Source organism: Chanodichthys erythropterus, chromosome 6, assembly GCF_024489055.1.
Source record: "Chanodichthys erythropterus isolate Z2021 chromosome 6, ASM2448905v1, whole genome shotgun sequence".
NCBI classification, from domain to species: Eukaryota; Metazoa; Chordata; class Actinopteri; order Cypriniformes; family Xenocyprididae; genus Chanodichthys; species Chanodichthys erythropterus.
This window is the reverse complement of record NC_090226.1, coordinates 29769090-29793347: the sequence shown is the minus strand read 5'-3', so window position 1 is coordinate 29793347 and position 24258 is coordinate 29769090. Positions and strand designations below refer to the sequence as shown.

Sequence of the window (24258 nt, the reverse complement as noted above, 5' to 3'; positions counted from 1 at the left end):
TGTGTTCCACAGAAGAAAGTCATATAGCTTTGAAATCAGATGAGGGTGAGTAAATGATGACAAATGTTTTGTTTTTGGTTGAACGATCCCTTTGCTAGTGATGTGGTATATGCTAATATTGCATAAAAATACATTAAAGTATAACACTTGGAAATATTGAGTAAAACAGTGAAATTTTAATTTAGTTAATAAATACTTTTCATTATGAATTAAATATGAAGAGTTCAGATGCAAAAGCCGCTAAACGGCATCTCTGTCAAAAATTAGATAATGACATTTAATGAATGCTTATGGCACATAGTACACGTTCAACAAATCACGTGCTTCAAATCCTCTAAATCGCAGCATCAGCCCATTCAGAAATATCGGTTTGTTGGCAAAAGCCTCTAGACGCCACTTCCCTTTGGCAGCAAAAGCCGCTATATTCCGAGAACCAATCAGAAGGCGCGAATCGAATCATATGATTCCGAGCGGTTTCAATATAGCGGCGCGCTGAGAAGATTTTTTTAGAGTCAGATTCAGATTGAGATTTTTTAAATAAAAGATGGAGTACGATGAAATGAATCAGCCTGTCATACTAATATTGAATGGCAGAAGAAAGCGTTATTTACCTCAAAACTCTGCCTGTCATAAGGCAAAATAGCCTACAGTGGAAATGGCTTGGTCGCAATTGTATCATGCACTCATAACAGTTCTTCGTGCAGTGCCGTTACTTTGAAGGAATCGGATTTATTATACATCAAACAACAGCTCTATTTTGCCAAAGACAAAGTCAAACAAGATGCTGTTATTCTGTCTCATATGGAAGCTATGCCATATAAATGGAGGAGGCAAAAAGTGGAGGCTGAATAGAAGAGACGTGTTACATCCCTGTGTAAAGAGGTTTGTCTACTGTGTAGTTTTTAAGTGATAAGTGCTCTCATCTTTTTCAGGGTTTTTAGTTGCATCTTTAGTGATTTTTCAACTATTTACCATGTCTTGTCCCAAATAGGTGGATTTAGAGGTTTTTGCAAAAAAAGCACAAGTGGATTTAGCTGGTTTTGACGCAAAAGAAAATCTAACTTGTTAAAAAACAATAAATTGTCTAGAGTGACATTTTTGAAAAAAAGTTATTTTATTCACTAGCTAATAACCTTATCATTACCTTTAAAATGAAACTCCTGAACTTGATCATAAAAGCCTGGTAAAAAATGCTCATTTAAAAGAAAAGATGTCTGATGGATTTAGAGGGTTTTGCATCTGAACTCTTCATATACATGTATTTTTGCTTTTTTCACACTGACCATGTCACTGAAACTATAATTTATTGTAATCCATTTGAGCTATTAGCAAATTATATTTTTATTTTAAAATATGTACACAAATTAACTCTTAAACATGCCTAATATGATGAAAACAATTCTTTTATGACAATTAAATTAAACAATTAAACAATTAAATTATGAATTCCATAAATCACTTAAAAGATTACCTACATGTTTAATTCAAAACCTCGAAATGTGACAAAAAATGTCAAGTAGTTTGCATCACTGGATATTACTGTCTGTCGAACATTTCTGTCGTGAAACAATTAAAGGGTTAGTTCACCAGTCTGTCATTAATTACTCACTCTCATGTCGTTCTACACCCGTAAGACCTTCATTCATCTTCAGAACACAAATTAAGATATTTTGATGAAATCCGAGAGGTGATTTATCCTCCATTGAAAGCAACGAAATTACCACATTCAGTGTCCAGAAAATTAGTAAAAACTTGGTTAAAATAGTCAGCATGATTACAGTAGTTCAACCCTAATGTTATGAAGCAAAGAGAATACTTTTTGTGTGCAAAAACAAAACAAAAATAATGACTTTATTCATCAATTTTTCCTCTTCCTTGTCAGTCTGATAAGCAGTTGGCACATTGCTGTTTCCGTGTTTACGTCCGAACGCCGGCTCATTATTGGCCGGCTCCTGTGTCAGCATCACAGGCATGCCTCGTTGCTGCTCACGTGAAATATTCTTGTCACTTCATAACATTAAGTTTGAACCACTGTAGTCACTTTGACTATTTTAATGATGTTTTTACTATTTTTTTTCTGGACCTTGAATGTGGTAATTTCGTTGCTTTCAATGGAGGATAAAAAAACCTCTCAGATTTCATCAAAAAATATCTTAAAAGTGCCCTCGAATGAAAATTTGAATTTATCTTGGCATAGTTGAATAACAAGAGTTCAGTACATGGAAATGACATACAGTGAGTCTCAAACTCCATTGTTTCCTCCTTCTTATATAAATCTCATTTGTTTAAAAGACCTCCGAGGAACAGGCAAATCTCAACATAACACCGACTGTTACGTAACAGTCGGGGTGTACGCCCCCAATATTTGCATATGCCAGCCCATGTTCCCAACATTATGAAAGGCATTAGACAAGGGCAGCTAGTAACGTCTGGTTCTGCACAGCTGAATCATCAGACTAGGTAAGCAGGTAAGAACACTAGCGAAAAATGGCAGATGAAGCAATATTAACTGACATGATCCATGATATCATGATATTTTTAGTGATATTTGTAAATTGTCTTTCTAAGTGTTTCGTTACTGTATTCACGGAGACAAGAGCCGTCGCTATTTTCATTTTTAAACACTTGCAGTCTGTATAATTCATAAACACAACTTCATTCTTTATAAATCTCTCCAACAGTGTAGCATTAGCCGTTAGCCACGAGCACAGCCTCAAATTCATTCAGAATCAAATGTAAACATCCAAATAAATACAATACTCACATAATCCGACGCATGCATGTAGTATGCATGACGAACACTTTGTAAAGATCCACTTGAGGGTTATATTAGCTGTGTAAACTTTGTTTATACACTGTTTAAGGCAAGCGCGAGCTCCAGGGGTGGAGAGCGCGCGATTTAAAGGGACCGCAACCTGAATCGTTGCATTTCTAATTATTCCCCAAAATAGGCAGTTAAAAAAATTAATAAAAAAAAAATCTATGGGGTATTTTGAGCTGAAACTTCACAGACACATTCAGGGGACACCTTGGACTAATATTACATTAATATTACACCTTAGACTAATATTACATCTTTTTGAACGAAGGTCTTGTGGGTGTGGAACGACATGAGGGTGAGTAATTAAGGGAAAAAAAATCATTTTTGGGTGAACTAACACTTTAATATAAAATGTACATCTTAACTTGCACTCTTACACTGTTAAACCTGGAGCATCACTGTGAAGTTCATATTTGGCTTTTGTGAACAGTAAAGCCTATCACTTTTGATGTGATTTGCCATCTCAGTCATTTTTACATTAAGGAGCTAGACGACTGAAGCAGATTATGCTCAAAAAATAGTTTTCATCCTAACAACATACAGAGCGGTGCTTAATGAAGTGCAGCAATAATATCAAATATTAGGGGAGAGAATTTAGCCATTTCTAATGATTAGGTGTCTATAGTGTTAATGGCCCTGATAATTAATGGTACTTCAAGGTGTGTCATAGTATTACCCTGATACTGACGGATTTAATTGGGATTTTGAATGTGTGTGAGCTCAATAGTCTAGTGGTGATTCTGCTGCAAGGTTACCATGTAGCAAGGTGCAGTGGATCATGTTATCTTCTGATGGTACATGTCCACAAACATGTTTTTCCATGTCTTAAAAAAAAAGAAAGAATAGAAAGAAACATGGTACTTTTTGTATTGTTTTTTGTTAGTGCAGTGATACCAACAAAGCTCCTGTTGTCTTCTGATTTTAGAAGACCTGATCATTTTAAAAATTCTTCTTTGTCATGTTGCGTTCCCCTTCCTTTGTTCTTTCTAACCGACCCCCACACACATTAAATATAGGTGATGTGCAGGTAATGTATTTAGCCTCAGCGCTGAGCTGAAAGAGACGTGTCATGTCCTCATCCTCCTAAATTGCTTTCATGCTTAATTGTGTGAAGTTGCGTGTGTGCAAGTACTCTTCCTCTCTGGCTCACTGGAGTCTGTGCCGCTGTCATCCTCAGTAAAGCGACAAGCAGAAAATTAATTAATCCATCTTTGGTAATAGCACCTCTGCATTTAGCATCCAGCTTTCAGCACTGTAGCTCTGTCGGGTTGAAGCCTTCTGCCTTAAATTGAATCAAAGAATCTCTCTTCACTTCTCCCGCTGTGCTGCTTTAAAGAAGCGTTTCAGTCCTGGTTCATTGGAACGTAAGAGTCAATTTAGCATCAGGTGACAGGGCGAGAGTCAGGGTCACCCGCAAGACAGGAGAGGCACAGTGCCCACTCACCTATGGGGCACGTCACACTCTACAGCTCTGTTTTGAAAGCCAGTGAGATTCCTTGCCATTTACTGCCTAGGCAGCTGCCTTCTAAGGGAACATCTTCATCAAAATGGAACTATCTTTATAGGCAGTGACAATGTTCAGAACGTTGCAACAAAATTGCATTGTTTCCAACAGAGATTGAAGCATATAGATCTTAAGATGCATGAATATTGATTAACATGGTTCAATTTCAATTGTAATTAGATTGAACTATGTAAATATATTTAGAACATATACTGTATTATGGTTTCTTGCTATTTTGTCAACTATCGAGGAAGCTCACATTTTCAAATGCATGTCTTCGTTTGTTCTCTTTCAGCATCCAGCATTCTGTCAATTTCATGTTTTTGGCTCATTTGTGGCCTTTATTTATTTTTTTTATTTTTTTTGTGGCCCAGCCATATTTTTCTGTCAAAAGGAATACATAAAAAAAAAAAAAAAAAAAAAAAACGTATCAAATTTCGAAGATTCTACTGAATTTTCATGCATTGGACAGATGTACTCCCACTGTATTTGCATTTAATATATCATATCCTTAAATAATCTCAAATGTGTCCCTTGAAGTAAGAGGTTTTGCAGGAGCACAGAGGAAATAGAGGCTGTTCCCACACTTCCTAGATTCCCTTCAGGCTTAGAACCTGAAAACATTATCTTTGAGGTCTATAATTTATAGGCGCATGTTGCTGTGATGTCAGCGGCTGGACTGAAAGAGGCTGTCAGGCAGCGGCGCGGAAGTTTGATGGGAATCGGCAGGCAGATTATGAATGTGGCATTTGGGGTCCTGGAAGTGGCCTGCTTCTTGTCCACTTTACGGCAGCCAGTGTGCTATTGTTTGTCAGATCCTTCAGCCTCCATGACTGACAGCATTAAAGGCCCATGGTGCTTTTCACCTGACAGTCAAGCTTCATTCACTCTTGTTGTCTCTCTCTTTCACTTTTACCTGATTGCTCGTGTGTCTTCACCTCTTTTTTCCCCTCCGTTTGTCCCTCCATTAATGTGTTCTTCATTTGTCACGTCGGTTTGTCACTCTCCTCCCACAGTCCTCATTCCCAGAAGAGATGCCTCACAGTGTGCCAAATGCATTAGTAATTTCCTTCTACTGCTGGGGAACTACACACAGACACACACATACACACACAAAATGATCTTCACACACCCAGCCCTTAATAAGCTTGTGCAGAGTGTCTTCAAACAGCGAAACCCAAGTGAACACAGGATGAACATGTCAACCCTTGCTGATATTTGGCCTGGGATTTCAATCAAGCCTTTAACATGCCAACAGCATCTATAAACAGATCAAAAGAAGCCACACAAATTGATTAGTGTCTGTGGGCCTTGGAGAAGAGAGAGGAGAAATGAGATCATAAACGCTTGTGTAATGATCCATATTTAGTGGGTGGGGATATTGTCGGAGTGCCTCAAGGCTCGCTTCTCAGCTCCCCTGCTGTTTCCGTTCTGCTCCTGCTGAGGATCGTCCCAAGCGAGCTGACGCTCCGCAACGTGCACACACATGTGCAAGGACGCAGAGTTCTGACAGTTTACAAGTGTTAGATAGCAACCAGAAGACATTTAGCTCAGTAGCTGGCAATTCAACTGGCCAGTATGATTCTTTGCTGTCTTAACTATGGGTACCAAAAGTATCAGAGCTTGCTACCAATATTTTTTTTAAATGTCTAATGTTATGATTCTCTCTGCCTTATTGGTAGCATCAAGTACTGAATAAATTTGATAGCTGTCAGACTTTGAAGCAGCTGCTTTGTATAGAACACACGTGCTTGCAGCTGCTCGCATGAACACTCAAAAGCACATCCAGTGGAGCTACAGAACGATTTTCCAGTATTATTAGTAACTGGGCAACTTATGTAATTATTGTCTTGTAGCAGACTACCGGTGAGGACACAATGCAGATTTTTATTTCATTAGTTGCTCTTGAATGACTTCCATGCTGGGAATCTCCAAGGTCTGGATGAAATGGGATATTTTAGGCTGGCATGTTTATCTATTTCCATGTCCTTGTTGCAAGTACTTTGGGAAAAGCAAAAAAAGAAAAAAAGGAGGCATGCTGACAGCCCAGCAGGAGTTCAGTTTGGATTTGATATACAGGTCTGGCCTCATTGTCGTTATTCCCCACACAGATATTGACAAACTGTATTTGTCCTGTTTAAGAAGACAACTCTTTTTGCTTGTCTTGTTTGAGAGCGGGGGCGAAAGGCCATGGGCCAGATCATTGGCTAAAGTTCACGGCTTTATAGATCACTATGTTTGCCATGTGAAAAATAATCTCTACCCGAGTGGAGTCATGCCTTTGGGGAGAAGTAGGGTAGGCACATGAACGAATGAGAAAAGGGAGCCAGAGGGAGGGAAATTGTTGTAACACCTCAGTCATAGCATTCCAGTACTTAGCAAATCAAACAAAGGACCTGAGCCTGAAGAGAAATCAATGGAGGCGAGAGAGGTGCATTCATCAGGGCAACACGGCATCGGGGAGACAGGCGGCGCAGGGCTGAGACTGGAACAATACTAATTGTAGGAGTGGAGAAAGAGCTTGGCTGATAGATGGTGTGGAACCTCATCGTGATTGGGCTCTAACAGATGATGTGTCTACAGTCATTGACTGATGTCAGAGGGCTCCTGTATTACTCAAACACTCTCCTACTGTAAATCTTAATTCTTTGTTCGGTTGGCTTCTTTTTGTTTTTAACCTTTTTGTCCACAATTTCTTAGTTCAGGCTCGTTCTTTTCACATCTATATTTTATGGTGAATAGATGTTCCCGTTTTCCGAGGACAGTCCCTTGTGTTGGTTTCCTGTGTTCAGAAATCACTTTGTGTTCAAAAGAGACCAGGAAACGGAATTAATACCCACTGTGGCAAGAATGGTTACCTCCTCAATTGTTTGTGCTAGTTTTGCCATTAGCACTCGACATTTACTACTCCCTCACTGCCATATTGAATTTTAATATTGGTATCTTTGTAGGTATGTATTTTGTTACGTATTGTGCATACTTGTATAGTTTGTTAATAGTAAAAATTGAGGTGGCATATAATGGCGAACAGAGCAGAATAAACTATACACTATACATTATAACTATACATTAGTATTTTCTTTAAAGGTGCCCTATTTAAGTTTTTGACTGTACTAAAGCATAAAAAAATACCATAATATGTTTGCAGATATTTATTAAACATGCTCAGTTCACATACTCGTTTCTCTGAAAACTATTGCTACAGCCAGTTATTTTACTTTGAAATTTGTGTCAGAATTTCTGTTTTTGTTTCCGTCTGTGCTATTCTGTGTTATTCTTTTATAAAGATTACTTGGAAAACAATCAATATGGAGATATTGATTTTAATTTATAAATAATAACAATAACAGAAAGTTCATTGATATGATATTGACTGTTGGACAAGATTTGTCCCGAGTTTTCATTTCAGAAATTTCCCTCCATGACAGACCAACGCTACTTGAAAGAAAGCACATACATTTTGTTTTTCTGCATCTCATTATGGTCCCGGTGTCTCTGCAGGGACTGTAAATGAAGTGTTAATCTTTCCACTCATCAGTCTCTGAGTGAACCCCAGAGAGCAAGTCTTACTCGCTCCTATGAAACTGATGACTGGCACTTTCCCTTGTTTTGAGAAATAAGCCTTGGCTAAATTGCATTTTAATGGATCTCACATCCCAAGTGCAAGGTGCAATCCATTGCTTGACGATAGTAACATGGATGGCCAGCAGCCTTGATTTATGAAGCTTTTGGGATCAAGGTCAAAGTTGAGATGATTGAAGGCAAAAAGGCAATGAAGTTTTTCATAGCATGGCTGAGCATTGTAGCCGGGGAATCGATCATCATTCTTGTGTTTTATTTGATATTCAAAAGCCCAGATGGCATCGTGTAATGGTGAAGACCACAGAATTTGTAAATCCTACAGGATTTGTTGGTAGTTTGTGTAAGACCACTGGTGAGTCTCCTATTTTAAACCAACTCTGTGCCAAAGAGGACTTGTTTTTATGAGTCCTCTGTGAAAAGGCATAGAGTCCAGTTAGCATCATATACTACACCCAAATTACTCATCAGACAGCCCGCGGGCTGCTTCTGGCCCATCAGCTTTTATTTTGTGGCTCCCGAATTGCTTAGTTGTATGTTTATTATAATTAGCTCCCAAAAGTCGTATGAAGAAGCAGTGCATGTTTTTAGTTTTTTATCATCTATATTTCCAGCAAAGATTTTTGTAATTCTATCTTTACTTGTCGTAATTGCAAGTTTATGTCTCACAGTTGTGACTTTATTTTTTATAATTGCGACTACTTTGTGAAACTTTTATTAACTTTATTTCTGCCAGTTCTAATACCAATCATTGAACATCTAAGAGTGAAAATGTAACATTTAAATCTTTCATCAATTTTGGAGTCTGGTTTGAATCTTTTATATTTCCATAAGACTTCACCTTAAATGGCGAGAATCATTAGAGATTCTCACTGCTTGTTAACACTGAAATTGATTGTCGACATCTTGAAGGGATTAAGTGGGATTTGGAGAATTGATATTGAATTTTTCTGATACATAAAAAAAAACATCTTAACCAGTATTTTCACAATGTTTTCCAGTAAAAGTCCCTAAACATCATTAAAACAAGCTAAATTTTCTTAGCAACACTGTGAAAGATATAAAGACTTGTTTACAGAAAATACATCATGAATTAAGTTCTTCTTTTCTTATCCCATTGGCAAATATGTTTTAGGCTTTATGCTTGAAACAAGAAAGTATCTATTTGTGGCGTCGATTACATAAAGAATTAATATTGTATCTTTTTTTTTTTTTTTTTGTATACTTAAGAACTATCTAGTCACGTCTACTTTACAAGGTGAGCTGAGGTTTAAGCTCAGATACTGTAATACCCTAAAGCTCTGATAAGTTTTGTGAAAGACATTATGAGGAATGTTTTTGCTTTGTTTTGGAGCTCAGCTATAATTAACACCGTGACTCGGGGTCTGCCTGTGCAGGTCAGCCTCACTCATCTCTCGCAGTGGAATGTTTCTGAAGGTTAGTACTAAATAAAGGATTTGGTAATGATGTCCTCTAAGAGCCAAACTGAAGAGAGACCTTGAGCCTGGAGGTGGGGCAGGTGGCAGCAGTCACTGTGGCATTTGGGATAATGAGAACTTGGAGGAAACTGTATGACAGAGAAAGAATTAAATGGCAAGATGGAAAGAGTGACTTATCTGAACTCACAGCAGATGCTTTGCAGTGACGTCAAACCAGAAAGCTGTAAAGTAAGGACAGTTGTAAAAGCAAGTAGAAGTGTATGTTTTGCACAAATTAGAGATAAATTCAAATTATATTTATTTATATTGTATTTATATAATAACAGTATTGAATACATTATGATACTAAGAAATACAATCTATTTATCGGTAAATATATAAAACCAGTAGATATTAATACCAGTATATATATTTATATTTTAAACAAGTCGATGAAGAGGTTAACCAAATGACTGTTAAATGTAAAAGCACCTTTATCTTTTAATTAAAACCACTAAAAATTAGTGAAGAGGAGAGCCGAGACATGCCTCTCTGCGTCTAGGTGAAAGATAGTGATTAGGTTGTTTTATTTAGCTGTTTATGTAGCATAAACTGTAACTAATGGCTTTTGGTTTCAGAACGGCCAAAGCATATTTAATTAGAAAACTATAAGCTAAATGCTAATGTTTGATAGGTGAGCAACAAATGATCAATCATTCATAAGCTGAGTAATTAATCAGCTCTAAAAATGTCAGTGCACGAATAGAAGCATGACTTCTCAATCTGAGCTCGTTTTAGACATTTAGAACATTCTAGCACCCCTCAATAAAGGATTTTTTTTTCCCTCATCAAGTCATGTTTGGGAAAGGGAAAAGATTGAAATAACCCACATGGATGAGTGAAGCCACAAGGAAGAATGGCAAAGCGTCTTCACATTAATAAGCATGTTCTTTTGATTTTAATTGCCCCAGACATTCTAGATCTTGCTCTTAATGTTTTCTTAAAGAGCTTTCAATGAAGTAGCCCTGCTGTTATGAGGGATTCCAGATCTCCCTTGAGCAAAGATGCAGAAAGCTAAAGGGTTGTTAATGGACCGGCGAGTTGCACTCATTTTCTGATTATTGCCCTCTGTCTCCCCATTCTTTTCTGCTTTTATAGTCTAAACTTATCTCTGTCCTCCTGAAATGGAACATTATCTATTTTTGAATGGTAAATTAGCGAAGATCAGACATAGCCACTGGTCACATTTGGCCAAAACAGACATCTCTAACAGAATGCGTGACATTAGAGCTAGAAAGTACTTCTCCTTAAATTGAAGTTTATTTATGGTGCTTTAATGTATTTTGGAACGATCTTAATCATAGCGATAATGACACGTCTCTTGTCATTTTTAACAGAAGAGGAAAGGGCCATGAAATCTCATAATAGCCCAGACAATTTTCAAAGAACTCTGATCCATTAGTGGTCCGTGTGTGTGTGTGTGTGTTTTATATATGTGTGTGTGTGTGTGTATATATATATATATATACTGTTGCCTAAAGTTTTGGTACGCCTGCCTTTACGTGCACATGAACTTTAATGACATCCCATTCTTAATCCATAGGGTTTAATATGGAGTATTGCACTTGGTGATGTAAGGCTTGGATGCAGCTGCTTGGCCATAGAAACCCATTCCATGAAGCTCTCTATGCACTGTTCTTGAGCTAATCTGAAGGCCACAGGAAGTTTGGAAGTCTGTAGCTATTGACTCTGCAGAAAGTCGGGGACTTCTGCGCACTGTGTGCCTTACCATGTGCTGACCCCACTCTGTGATTTTATGTGGCCTACCACTTCGTAGCTGAGTTGCTGTTGTTCCCAATAGCTTCCACTTTATGATACCACTGACCGTGGAAAATTTAGTAGTGAGGAAATTTCACGAATGGACTTATTGCACAGGTGGCAACCTATGACGGTACCACGCTTGAATTCACTGAGCTCCTGAGAGTGACCCATTCTTTCACAAATGTTTGTAGAAGCAGTCTGCATGCCTAGGTGCTTGATTTTATACACCTGTGGCCATGGAAGTGATTGGAACACCTGAATTCAGTGATTTGGAGGGGTTTCCCAATACTTTTGGTAATATAGTGTATATGAAGAGTTCAAGCAACCAATCGGAAGACACAATTTGAATCATATGATTTCAAGATGAATGACGGTGTGCGTCTGAGGCGGCTTTCAATTGCCGAGCTGCAAGTTTTTATCACGTTTTGTCCATCGTTACAGTGGCAATGACAGGATTTCGCAGAAGTAGCAATTAAACACAACAGTGTTCCTTTTGCTGCTTTAGAGCTGACAGAAACGGACATTTTACTGTCGTGTTGTCCAAAGAGGTGGACTTAGAGGTTTTTGCAAAAAAAAAAAAAAAAAAAAATTTAAATTCCAATGAATTGACTAAAGTGACATTTTTTGAAAATAAGGCATTTCAATAACTGACTAACAACTTTTTCATTGCCATTAAAATAAAATTACTGAACCTAAACATAGGAGCCTGGCAAAAAATGCTAATTTAAAAGAAAAGTCAGACAGACTTTATATATTACACACGTTTTTTCAATCAGATAATCAAAAATTGTTAACTCTTTTGAGTCAAAAACTGCAATATAAAACATTCACATACTACTAAGACAAATCAGTGACTTGAAAGTAGTCGAAAAGTTTATTTTAAACAAAATAATATGCTACTCACAACCAGTCATGGTAGCATAGGTCGAGAAAATATCTCTAGAATTGAAACCCAGTCGTATTTGTTGCTCAATAAATGATTTTTTGCCGACGGGACTTGCTTGGATATTTATTGGAGTTTTCCCTCTCCAGCTTGCTTTGTTTTTGATTTTAGCCGATGTTTTCTTTTCCTCTCTAACTTGGTTAAATTCGTTTGAAGTATTGTTGGAATTAAATTTTCCCTCTTTGCTCAAGGGGGTTTCATTATCTTTTATTTATTGCAAAATAAGGAAAAATCTCAGGACAGTGTCACTATATCAAACAATAGAGAGTGAAAACCAAATGCAGTCGAAAGAAGGGTTAGATGAGGTAAGATAAAACAAGAAACTTCAGGGATTTTATTCTAATAGAAAAGACCAATTTCCTCTAATGAGCATTTTGGCTGCTCGTTATAATGGAGTTTGCACTTGCATTTGCTGCGGCCATTCCAGACATTCTTCGAGCTAGATTTAGGTTTCTTAAAACATGATCTGCTCAAAGGAAGTCATAAAACACTGTAAAATTTTAATAATGTAGTACAATTTTTCTTAAGAAGAAAGAAGATTATAAGGTTTGTTTAATAAACAGTGCATTTTAAGGTCAGTGCCTCACGTATGATTATGAAATGCTTTATGATTCTGTAGGTTTATGAATCAATGATGCATGTAACTGCTTCCTTTATATAGACCTAAACATTTCTCCTACTGTGACTATAAAACCCCCTCTCAATCAAATAATTTGTTCAGAATGTGGTAGATATGTTATGGTATATGGTTTTAGTCACAAATGTAGCATTCATTTTTGGATTGAAGGACTATTTAAGTTGTCTGATTAAGTCTTAGGTTGTTGTAACACTTATTGACAGATAATTTCTTTTTTTTTTTTCTTCAGGAAACTATGTCTTATTTTATAAACAAAACAAAAATACTAAGTAAGAAAAGCATTTTTATTTTATTTTATTTTTATTATTATTATTATTATTATTTTTTTTTTTGCAGTGTATTAGAGATGGGCTGCATTGTAATTCACATACTTGTATTATTCACTGAAAATATGTAACTTGCTGGTTATACAAATGCTTGTTTTGAGTGTGTTGTAAGACAGTACACCAGGATTGGGATATTACCACCATCTTTATACCACATGTCCCCTGACTGTTAGCACTGACATGTAGGTTAAGCATTAACATCTAGCTGCATTTATGTTTTTAATGTGTCACATAGCTTCATGCATATTTATAAAATAGTTTCAACTGAGAATTCTGATTGAATGAGCCATATTGAAAATGCTAGCATACACTCTAAAAAAATGCTGGGTTAAAAACAACCCAAGTTGGGTTGAAAATGGACAAACCCAGCGATTGGGTTGTTTTAACCCAGCAGTTGGGTTAAATGTTTGCCCAACCTGCTGGGTAGTTTTACTTAACTCAACTATTGTTTAAAAATTACAGTTTTGCTTACTTAAAATGTTGAATCTAATCTTGAAAATTAACATTTATTAATATGTTTAATAAATGAACATTTTAATTTAATTTTAGATTCATTTTAAGTCAGCCATTAGTCATTTTCAAACAATAGTTGGGTTAAATACAACTACCCAGCAGGTTGGGCAAACATTTAACCCAACAGTTGGGTTAAAACAACCCAATCGCTGGTTTTGTCGATTTTCAACCCAACTTGGGTTGTTTTTAACCCAGCATTTTCTAGCGCACATTCTAAAGCCTATTAATTTGCTAAGGTGTCTTGTTGCTTGTATGCAATAATGCCTGCAGTTAGACTTTTGAATTGTATTTGTTAGCAGAAGCAACACACTCTGATGGCATTTCATCACTATTTTACGTTTTAGCGAATTGGTGGCGAAATTGTATGAATTTGTACAGCCTCGTTTGTACGTTTTTGTACGATCTGCTTATGCCCCACTGACGATTAGATTTAGCGGCTGGACTTTCATGCTTTTTTCTAAAAATCATACAAAATCATACATTACATTTTAGATCCATTTGGCAGAAGAGTGGTTTATACTAATGAATAATTAATAAATGTAACTATTTATTAGCATTTATCTGCATTGTGCATTAGAACACCCTTTAACTATGGTGAAATCAATGGAACGCAGTTTTATTGCTACATTAAAACTGCCGTGGAAGCATTCCTTTGCATTCCTCACTTTTTTTTTAGCAGAGTCAGCAGAGAGCCATCACTCCTTCTCTTCCGTTGCATAATGGGTTGTGGGAAATATTATCCAAAAAATTCTTCAGAAAATCCAATAATAGCATACCATCTGTGTACTTTTGGCATGCTATTTCCTATGTACTATGATCTGGGACATGCTAATTCCAATCTCGACTGTAATTTGGGATGGATAGCATGCAAATTGGGCCGCAGACATTGAGTGGAATGTAATCTGGGCACCCCTGTGTACTCAGAATACAATTGTAACGGTGTGGATGACACAGAGACGACATAAAGTTTGTGAGATGTGTGAAATCTGTCTTTTCATGAGACTGAGGCAGAACTCTGTGTGGAAATGTATGAGAATGTGTCTATTTTTCTTTGTTTATGTGTGTGTGCCTGTTGAGTCTATTGTGGGCTGCCGTGAAATGTTCTCTGACAGCGTGTGGATCTCCAGTCGCTCTTGACAGCTTTTGCTCATGGGCTTCGAGTCCCACTGGGTTTACAGCCAGCATTCTCTTCTTGCCTGGACACATACACAAACATAAACACACGCCACATCTAATTAACACAGCGCAACATTCCGCCAGACAAGCTACTTTTACCCTGTCCACCTCTGCACTTCAAACAACCAAGCGCTAACATCACGCAGCGCCCATCATAACCAAGGTGACTGGCTTCAGAGGGAGAAAGATTGGCTGTATTTATGCAGTCAAATTGAGCTCTCTGGAGTACAATCTCTCTAGCAACAGCTCTCATTGCATAACAGATGCACAAACTAGTCATTCAGAGAGGTATCAGCACAGACACTTCACTCATTAGCTGTTAGCCTGTTAGCATGTGGCTACTGCAATCTTAAACTTATCCACTTTTTTGTTAGCCTTGGGATTCGTCTCAAATGGATCAGAGTCTTCCAAAGTGTCAGCCCCACTCGCCTGTGTTTACGCCACTTGATTCATAATTATTTTCCTAGTTTGTTTTCCCAAAAGTGCTTTTATTTGTCAGATTTCTAATGCACAGTGCGCTAATACCGGCCCCTGTGGAGACGATGACAGGCCTGCGATTCAGTTTCTCGATGCAGGTCTCTCTCTTTCTCAGCTTTGATCGCTTTGGCGCTGATGCCACAGAGCCTATTTGACTAATTAAGGGCAATCATTGATCTAATTAAAGAAAGTAGAGGTTGTGTCAGAGGAAGCACCTCTTTAATAGGGTCCAGTGCATTATGGAGGATGATAAACAGACCAATGCAAACCATGATTCGTTACTCAAATGGCCTTCCCCTTGGGTTCTACGAAGGTACTGCATTTCTATGTATTAATATAAAAGTAATCTATCATCTATCTATCTATCTATCTATCTATCTATCTATCTATCTATCTATCTATCTATCTATCTATCTATCTATCTATCTATCTATATATCTATCTATCAAAATCATGCATCATATGCTGATTTGGTGTTCAGGAAACATTTGTTATCATTATTATTTTTATTATCATTAGTTTTTTATTATTATTGAAGATGGTTATGCTGCATTTTTAGGACTCTTTGATGAACATAAAGTTTGAATAACAGCATTATTTGGAAATTTGTTTGAAATAGAAATATTTTTTAACATTATAAACATCTGTCATTTTTATCAATTAGATGCATCCTTGCTGGATAAAAGTAACAATTTCTTTAAAAACAGCAATAATGTGAATGCAATAACAAAGATTATTCTAAAGTATTACATTGAAGTATTACATCTTTTGTTGTTGTTGTTGTTGTTGTTATTTTTACAAAAGCACCCTAAAATAGTTTCCTGTGAATCTCTCCATGAGGGTTGAGTGTATATGTGTGAGTACAGTATTCGAGAGGGAATTAGAAAGCTTTCTCTCTCAGCATTCACTGGCAGTCACACAGTCTGATAGATTCAAGACGGGTAAATCCAGAAACAACACAGACACATGTGTCTCTGTGTTTATGACCCATCACTAATGCACCTGCAGCCGAGAGACAGGCTTAGTGTGACATAACATTGACATGTCAGAAACCCTAAGAGAAGCCACAGGAGAATTTTCAAAATCTTTTTTGGGGGGTTTTCGTTGTTTGTCTCTTTCTTTATCTCTCTCTTGCTCATCCAAACTGCCATAACCTTCCAAATGGCATGTCTGTTTATTGAGTCACAATGCTGATATATGGCAAAAAATATATATAAATGCTCTTCAGATGTTCTTGCACAAACGCACTTTTGTTCACATCGTAAATTAAAGTGTTGCGCTCACTTTCTGCATCAGTCCAAATGGTTTGAGGTCAGTACATTACACAGCTGCGTGGAGAATTGTTGCTAATTGAGTGAAAAGCACATTGTCTCTGGGGGGCCGAATGCAAAATTCAGGTATATTTACACTCAAGATTCTCTGTTAAATCACGTCGACTCTCCAGAGATTTGGAGACAGTTCCTGGTGAAATATGCATGAGAAAAGCAGCATTAGCGGAAAAGGACTTTTGCTTTCAATGTCTCCCTTTCACACATTTTGATGAGGGCATGGTTGTACTTGTCAGACGTATTTTTGAGTGGCACATCTTGTTTCGAAAGGGTGAGAAAGAAACTCACTAGTCCACATTCTCTTTGTTTTATAAATCTTTTTTGTTTCCATGCTTTGTGTTTTTTTCAAAGAATATACAGAATTTGTTTATGGCTCAATGACATAAGGGTAATTTTTTAATTTATTGATTCATTCAACAAAATAGTAAAATGCTATTCATACTTATATAGACTTGAATGCACCTTTTAATATAAAATAATTTTTGGTGATATACTGTACTGTAAAGCCAAAAATGTCTTGATGTAATACTCAAGAAAAAAAGCTTCATTAAAATAATAAAATTCTATTTATAATATATCCAAATATTTAGAAGATGTTTAGCATAATGTCCAAGCTGCTCCCATCTGCTTTTACTTGGAGAAATATATATTTTTGTGTTCTACAAAAAAAAAGAAAAAGAAAGACAAACAAGTTTTGAAAGAAATAAGGCTGAGTAAATGATGACAGATTTTTCATTTCAGGCAAACTATCTCTTTAAAGATTGAGAGAATCAATGGTAAGAGTGGTTGTGTGTTCGCTTAGCAAAGCTGTCTTTTGCCTCAAAATGTAATCTCATTTTAGGAGATCCATCAGCCTCTTTCACTCTCTTTCTCAACAAAGTAAAAAAAAAAGAAAAAAGAAGAAGGAAACGGTGAACAGAGGCAGTATTGATTGAGCCGAGAGAGGGGTCAGAGGTGAATGAAATGTTGATTTGACACCTGGTCTGTGCTCCCTCCCTTTCTGTCTGGAGAGAGGAATGAAGGGTAAATCAAAACAGTGAGAGGCTGAGATCTTTCACAACTATTTAATGTTGGAATAGGTTGAACCTTCCCCTCTGTCCTCGCAAGAATAGCTTTCCGTGTATTGTACCAGCCACTGTGTGTTTTTACTAAAGGAGAGGAAGGGAGGGAGGGCTGAATTGATTGCTTGTTAAGTTGATAGACTTACTCCTAGTCGGACAAACTCCTGTCAACAAAAGGAAACAAATAAACAAATGCAAATGCTTGGTCATGGCATAGAAAAATGTGATCCTATTGTACAAAATGTGTAGTAGCAACTCCTGTACTCAAGGGGGCGATAGAGATACCTTTAAATGTCTGTGCCATTAAACTAGATTTGTTGTTGTTCTAGTATTTCTAAACTATAAATGTAATAATGCATTGACAGTTTAACTTGCTTAGCAAATGATGCCCTGCTTTGGCAATAGTCGACGTGAAAGCGATAGCTGACTGTAGAAGTAGACAATTTATGCTAATGTTCGATATGGAACTTAGAGTAGATGCCGTATTTAATTTGACACAAATGAAAATGAGGCTGAGAGGAATGTGAGGAATGTCCAGAATTCAGTCAGTCCTATTTTCAATGTTTCAAGTAGGGCATTGACTCAAATTTCATGATTTGATTCGTTTCACAAGCTTGCAAATCAAATTTCTTTTCCAAGAAAAAAAAAAGAGCTTTTGAATAATGAACAATTCGTTGAATACAGTGGTTCAATATTAATATTATAAAGCGACGAGAATAAAACAGAATAACGACTTACTTAGTGATGGCTGATTTCAAAACAATGCTTCATGAAGCTTCGGAGCTTTATGAATCTTTTGTGTCGAATTATGATTCGGATCGCATGTCAAACTGCCTAACTGCTGAAATCTTGACAAAAGATTCATAACGCTCTGAATCTTTATGAAGCAGTGTTTTGAAATCGGCCATCACTATATAAGTCGTTTTTTTTTTTTTTTGTTTTTTTTTGGGGCGCACCAAAAATATTCTCATCACTTTATAATATTAATATTGAACCACTGTACTCACATGAACTGATTTAAATATGTTTTAAGTACATTAATGGATCTTGAGAGAGGAAATGTCATTGCTCCCTATGCAGGTCTCACTGAGCCAAAAATATCTTAATTTGTGTTCCGAAGATTAACAAAGGTCTTATGGGTGTGGAATGACATGATGGTGAGAAACGAATGACATTATTTTCATTTTTTGGGGAACTAACCCTTTAATGTGTAAACAAATGAAAAATGGATCTAACAGAACAAACAAAACCATAAACCAAGCAAAACAAATAAAAAAGAAATAGTACCGATCTCTGTTTTTCTGCTCAGAGGCAGGGTTATGTACTCGGACCTTTGTTTTTCTCATCTGAGATGCGTATCCTGAGGTGTGGTTGGGATTAAGTTTGCGTGTGCAGTTTTTCTAACCCTGTTAGGGCTGCATTAAGGAGTGAGTAATCTCTTCACACGCAAGTCCTCGCTCTCTTTCATTACCCAGCAGCGCTGCCCGGATCTATAGCACTATGCTGCTCCATATGAAACCCAGACCTGTCCAATCAATATGCCCCAAGGCTGCAGTGAGGGCAGAGGCTGAGGAGGATGAATCCTAATTTGATGAAATACGCATTTCGGATCGGTCCGGATGCTTGCAGGGCAGGGATAATTGTCGACAAATTCATCTTAAAGGCCGGTAGCTGAGGATTGCTTTCAATTAGGAGTGGACTTTCTGTTTAGCTGTTTGTGGACCACTGCTCACCTCTCACCAAGTCTGATAGAGAAGAAACACTCACACTCTGGCACTATAGTGTCTCATTAGGATGTGGTTATTGCTCTGAAAGGTGCATTTATGATTTGGCAGGCTTTAACTGTAAGCAAAGCCAAAGCGGTGCTTCTAACCGTACTAGAGGGTTTAATGGACTTTTAAAATATCCTTGTCTTGTTTGCTTGTCTCATTTTGTGTGCTGAAGTAAAATTGCCTGCTCATACTTTTATTTTATTATGTTTAAGATGGCAAGGGTCTCTACCGTGTGACATTGATCACTGATGGTTTCGCAAAGTGTTGGGGAAGCTGATTTCAATCTGTAATATGCTATAATTCTGATTGTTGGACAAAATAACTTGTTACTAGAAGCTACGTTGTTTTGAAAGCAGCTGAGCTACTGTCATAATTCTGAAAAATGTAGATAAGTTAGTAGTGTGACTAATAAAGTGTTTAAATCTGGTGTTTTTGGAAGCAGTATTTTTTTTATTTGTTGTGCAACAACTGTGGCATATGTATACCAAAGTTAGCAATAATTCTGGGCTAGATGATTTAACTAGTCCAGTTTCTTATATATGGTGCCCTAAACATGAGAATAAAATATATTGCAGCAAAGAATTAAGAATTTGTTCAGAACATTATATGTTTCTTCATTTTAGTTGTATCGTGGCCACATTGTACTAATTTGTTCCCTAGTTTTAGTTTAACTGTGGCCATGGAGTAACAAATTAGTAAAACATAGCCTCGCATTTACCCAGCATGCTGTTGCTGCTAAATATGACCATGGCTAGCTAATAAGATATTATCTTGTGTCATGTGCACAACAGGAAATCAAAGCAAAACATTAGCAAGTGTTAGCTTGGTAGCTAGCTATCTTTTGGTCACTCTCTGTCAACAAGGAAATTTATTGGTAAAAAATGTTCCTGGTTACTTCCAAAAACTCGTTCCATATTTGTCCATGAGTGCTTGTAAATTTCTCAGTTGAATTTGAAAAAAAAGTCACGTCTGCTTTAGCCTGTGTGGTTCAAAGTTCTTGGATTAAAGTGTGACTATTCAAGTGTGAATTCATCAAGCTTTTCCATTTTTTATTTATTTATTTGTTTATTTTTTAGACAGACAGACAGATGGTGGTCTCAGGACAGCTCTAGTGTGTTTTGACTGGCATTTATAAAGAATAAAGTGAGTCTGGGAGCTGTTCGGCTTCTGTTTGCAGTATGATGATCCATTGATTTGCTGTCTCTCTCTTCTGCAGGGACGTACGGACCAGATACAGGGTGGGCGGCAGCTTTTCCTGAGTGTCAGGAGAGAAACCAATCGCCAATCAATATAGCCGACCAAGACACTAAGGTCTCGATGGAGTACCAGGAACTCACACTGGACGGGTTTGATGCAGAGTCGTCCAACAAGACATCAATGAAGAATACAGGCAAAACTGGTAAATATGCACAGATACAGACTTAAGCCACCTTTCCACTGCACATGACAAACGACAGCCGTTGGACCGGAAGTCATTCATTTCCAATGGAGAGTAATACGGGGGCTACGTGGAGTTCCGATCATATGCGAATGCAGAAATTTCGGATCCGATTTCCACACCCGTAAGACCTTCGTTCATCTTCGGAACACAAATTATGATGTTTTTGCTGAAATTTTTGAAGGTTTTTTTTTTTTTTATTCCCCATAGATGGCAATTTATTCAGGGTTTAAAGCGGTCATATAATGCCACTTTTACAAGATGTAAAATAAGTTTCGGATGTCCCCAGAGTGTGTACGTGAAGTTTTAGCTCAAAATACCCCACAGATAATTTTTTATAGCATGTTAAATTTGTCACTTTTTGAGGGTGAGCAAAAATGCTCCGTTTTTGTGTCCATTTAAATGCAAATGAAATGAAACAGTTATAACTTGTCATTTTGTCATCTTGCTTTTATGACATGCTATTGCATTTGTGTTACGTGCTGTATTGCAATAACATGGCCTCACCCCCTTTGTTGCGTGTCCTCGGGGGCAGGGTTCATGTAAATTCTACAACAAGCCCTTTGTTGTAGTCCTTAAACAGAGAATTCTTTAAAAGAAAATATCTCTGTTTGCATTGAACTTTCAATGCTGTAACTTTGCAGATACTGTTTATGCTCAAGCAGCAACATTACACACTAACTAAAGTAAAAAAAAGTGAAATCGCAATGAACCACCCCTTCGATTATTACTCATTATTGGCCGGCTCCGGCACCGTTCTGACGTAGAACCTGGAAGCGATGGACGTAAACAGCGTAAGAGAATGACACAGAAGTGAAGATATTGTTAAATAAAGTCATTATTTTTGTTTTGTTTTGGGCATAAAAAGTGGCCATTTTATAAATATTTGTATAGATATTTTTTCTTGAGATTGACAGAAATTTATTGGGGGAGAAAGGGTATGGATTTAGATTGCTGCAGAAACACGTGCCAATTGCTGCACCATGCCACTGACTTCTATAAATTATAGGTTACATTGAATAGAAGTGTTCAACTCTTGTACTTTCAAGCTCTATCAAACTTTTATGATGTGATCTCCCCCCTGAACTTTTCACACCCGAATTCTGTTTTCATGCTACAGTCTTGCACCATTAAGCTGTACTGCAGCGGAGCGTATTGAGGAAGTAAACACAGACACGAATTGCCCAGCATTTCCCTCCTTAACATAATCCGTGCAGAGGAAGACAAATGTCCCGCTGTTGTCCCATGAATAATGGAGAGCTGCTCTGCTATTTATAACTGACACATGAGTGTTTTATCAGCGAAATAATCACCTGGAACAGGGCGGCACAATAAACCTACAGACCTGGCACTTCTGAATTATGCATGACTCAATCAATGTTTTAAATCATTTTCTCTATGGACAACTACAACGTCAAGTGACCCTTGACCTTCTCACCTTGAGCGAAACACTCATTAGGGATGTCCAGAAAAGAAATAAGTGTGTAAAAGATAAAGAACTTGAATGTCTTTGCAATGGAATGCTAGTGTACTTGCTTGCTGTGCAGTATATAGTGGTTCTCATCCAGTGGTTCTCAACAAGATGGCCACAGGATGACTTAAAATTATTTTATATATATATATATATATATATATATATATATATATATATATATATATAAAAACACACAACACAACAGCTTAATATGAATGTTAAAAACACAAATAAATCAAGATGTTTTTTTATTGATAAACATACCCAATCTTGAATCCTCTGCAATCACAAAATGTCCACCTGTAGTCAATAATTGTATCCCTTAAAAGTCATCTTTGATCACAAAAATTACATATTTAAACATCTTCATGCTTTAAAATAGCTTGAATGTAACTCTACACCCTTGCCTCATTTAGTACGCACAGTTCTATGAATATGCAATTTAGCCCCGCCTCCACTCAGTCGCACCAGTTCAGAGATCCAGTCGTTGACAATCACACAGTGACGTGATTGGTTACAAGGTAGTTTGTGATGTCAGAAACACCAGCAATTTTAAACCGCGTTTTTGATTGTTTTGTTAACCTCCATTTTAAGGAGTACATACTCAGCAATGGTGTTGACACATGAATTTGCACATGGTTTGTCTTAAAGCATATTAAAAACACCACATAGACATGTAAACAATGTTAAAATCTTGATTTTCACCACAGGGGGCCTTTAATATAGTAGTCAACATTTGAAGTGGATCAAAAAAGTTAATAAAATATGTCCTAAAAAGAAGGTTTTAGGACAACTTTGATGAAAAGTTTTGATCCACTTCAAATGTTGACTACTGTATATCTTAAGTTTGAAAACAAGCAGCATTGTAATAATAAGAGCAGGAATATAGTAATATGAATATTGTGAAATATTCGTAATTCATTAATAAAAAAGCATGAAATTAAATGATAAATAAATTATTTATTATTAAAAATAATAAATAAATATTGTAAATATATAATAAAAATAAATAGTGATACAATAAAATGCTTATTAATCCAATTTTCTGTAAAGATGTCTTATCTATAGGCAGTCAAATCTATTTGTTACACTGAAAATGGAAGATCAAGTCAAGTACATTGCATTTCTCGGTACAGTATTTCACTCTGTGCTTTGTTCTGTTCCATATATACTGAAAAATCACTTAACTGTGCAACTGCAGAAAAAATAAAAGCAGGATTCTATTCATAACATAGAGGTGTTTTTGCGAGCGAGCAATTGTGTGTTGCTGGACTGGCCAATACACAAGCTTCTCACAGACCCCCACCAAATTAAACTTAAGAAATTCATGAGATCTTGGAACCTTGACGAAACATTTGCATTGATCAAGGATTTGCTGGCAGACGAGGCCTAGTTTTCACAAGCTGCCGTTCCAAGGTCCTGCTGGCTTAGCCGTCTAATTCCTGCCTGTTTGTTAAAGCTCATGAAGCTCAAAGCCGGAATAGCTAATGAAACTGATTCTCCCTCTCATGTCGGATTACGTCAAAAAAATCAACAAAGGACCAAACAACTTAAAGAGGAGTCGCGAGAAGGACAGAGAGCGGCGTTGTTTTTTCCCAGGCTTGAGAGTGTGCATTTGTGCGAGAGCGTGTCATGCGTCTTACTTTTGCCGCTGGCACCTCCAAGTCACTCCTCGTTGCTGTGGTGACAGATTCAGACTGCCACCAGTTGATTGCTTCAATATCTCAATGGTTGGACACTAGCCTGTTTCGCTAAGATTACAAGTGAGGTTTCAGAGGAGCCGTTCTTTTAAATAGGACACAAATCTCTCGTGGCAAGCGGCAAGGAAAAATCACTCTGAAATTCAATCAGAAATAGAAATCTGTCCAACAAAGGCTGTGCTATTTAAGGTTGCACCCATTAATTAAAGTCCGGTCCTGGTGCGAAAGACCAATTTGTGAATCTAAATGCTTTTGGACGGAAGAGCTTTC

The 24258-nt window shown here is 37.1% G+C and overlaps 1 protein-coding gene across 2 annotated transcripts in view; it reads left to right on the top strand.

The window, feature by feature from the left end:
• ptprga (protein tyrosine phosphatase receptor type Ga) overlaps positions 1-24258 on the top strand; it is a 308651-nt gene that overhangs the window by 152700 nt on the left and 131693 nt on the right. For both annotated transcript variants that reach the window (XM_067388598.1, XM_067388597.1), the window contains exon 3: positions 20593-20775. In XM_067388598.1, coding sequence (XP_067244699.1) covers positions 20593-20775 — 183 coding nt within the window. The remainder of the gene's footprint in view (positions 1-20592; positions 20776-24258) is intronic.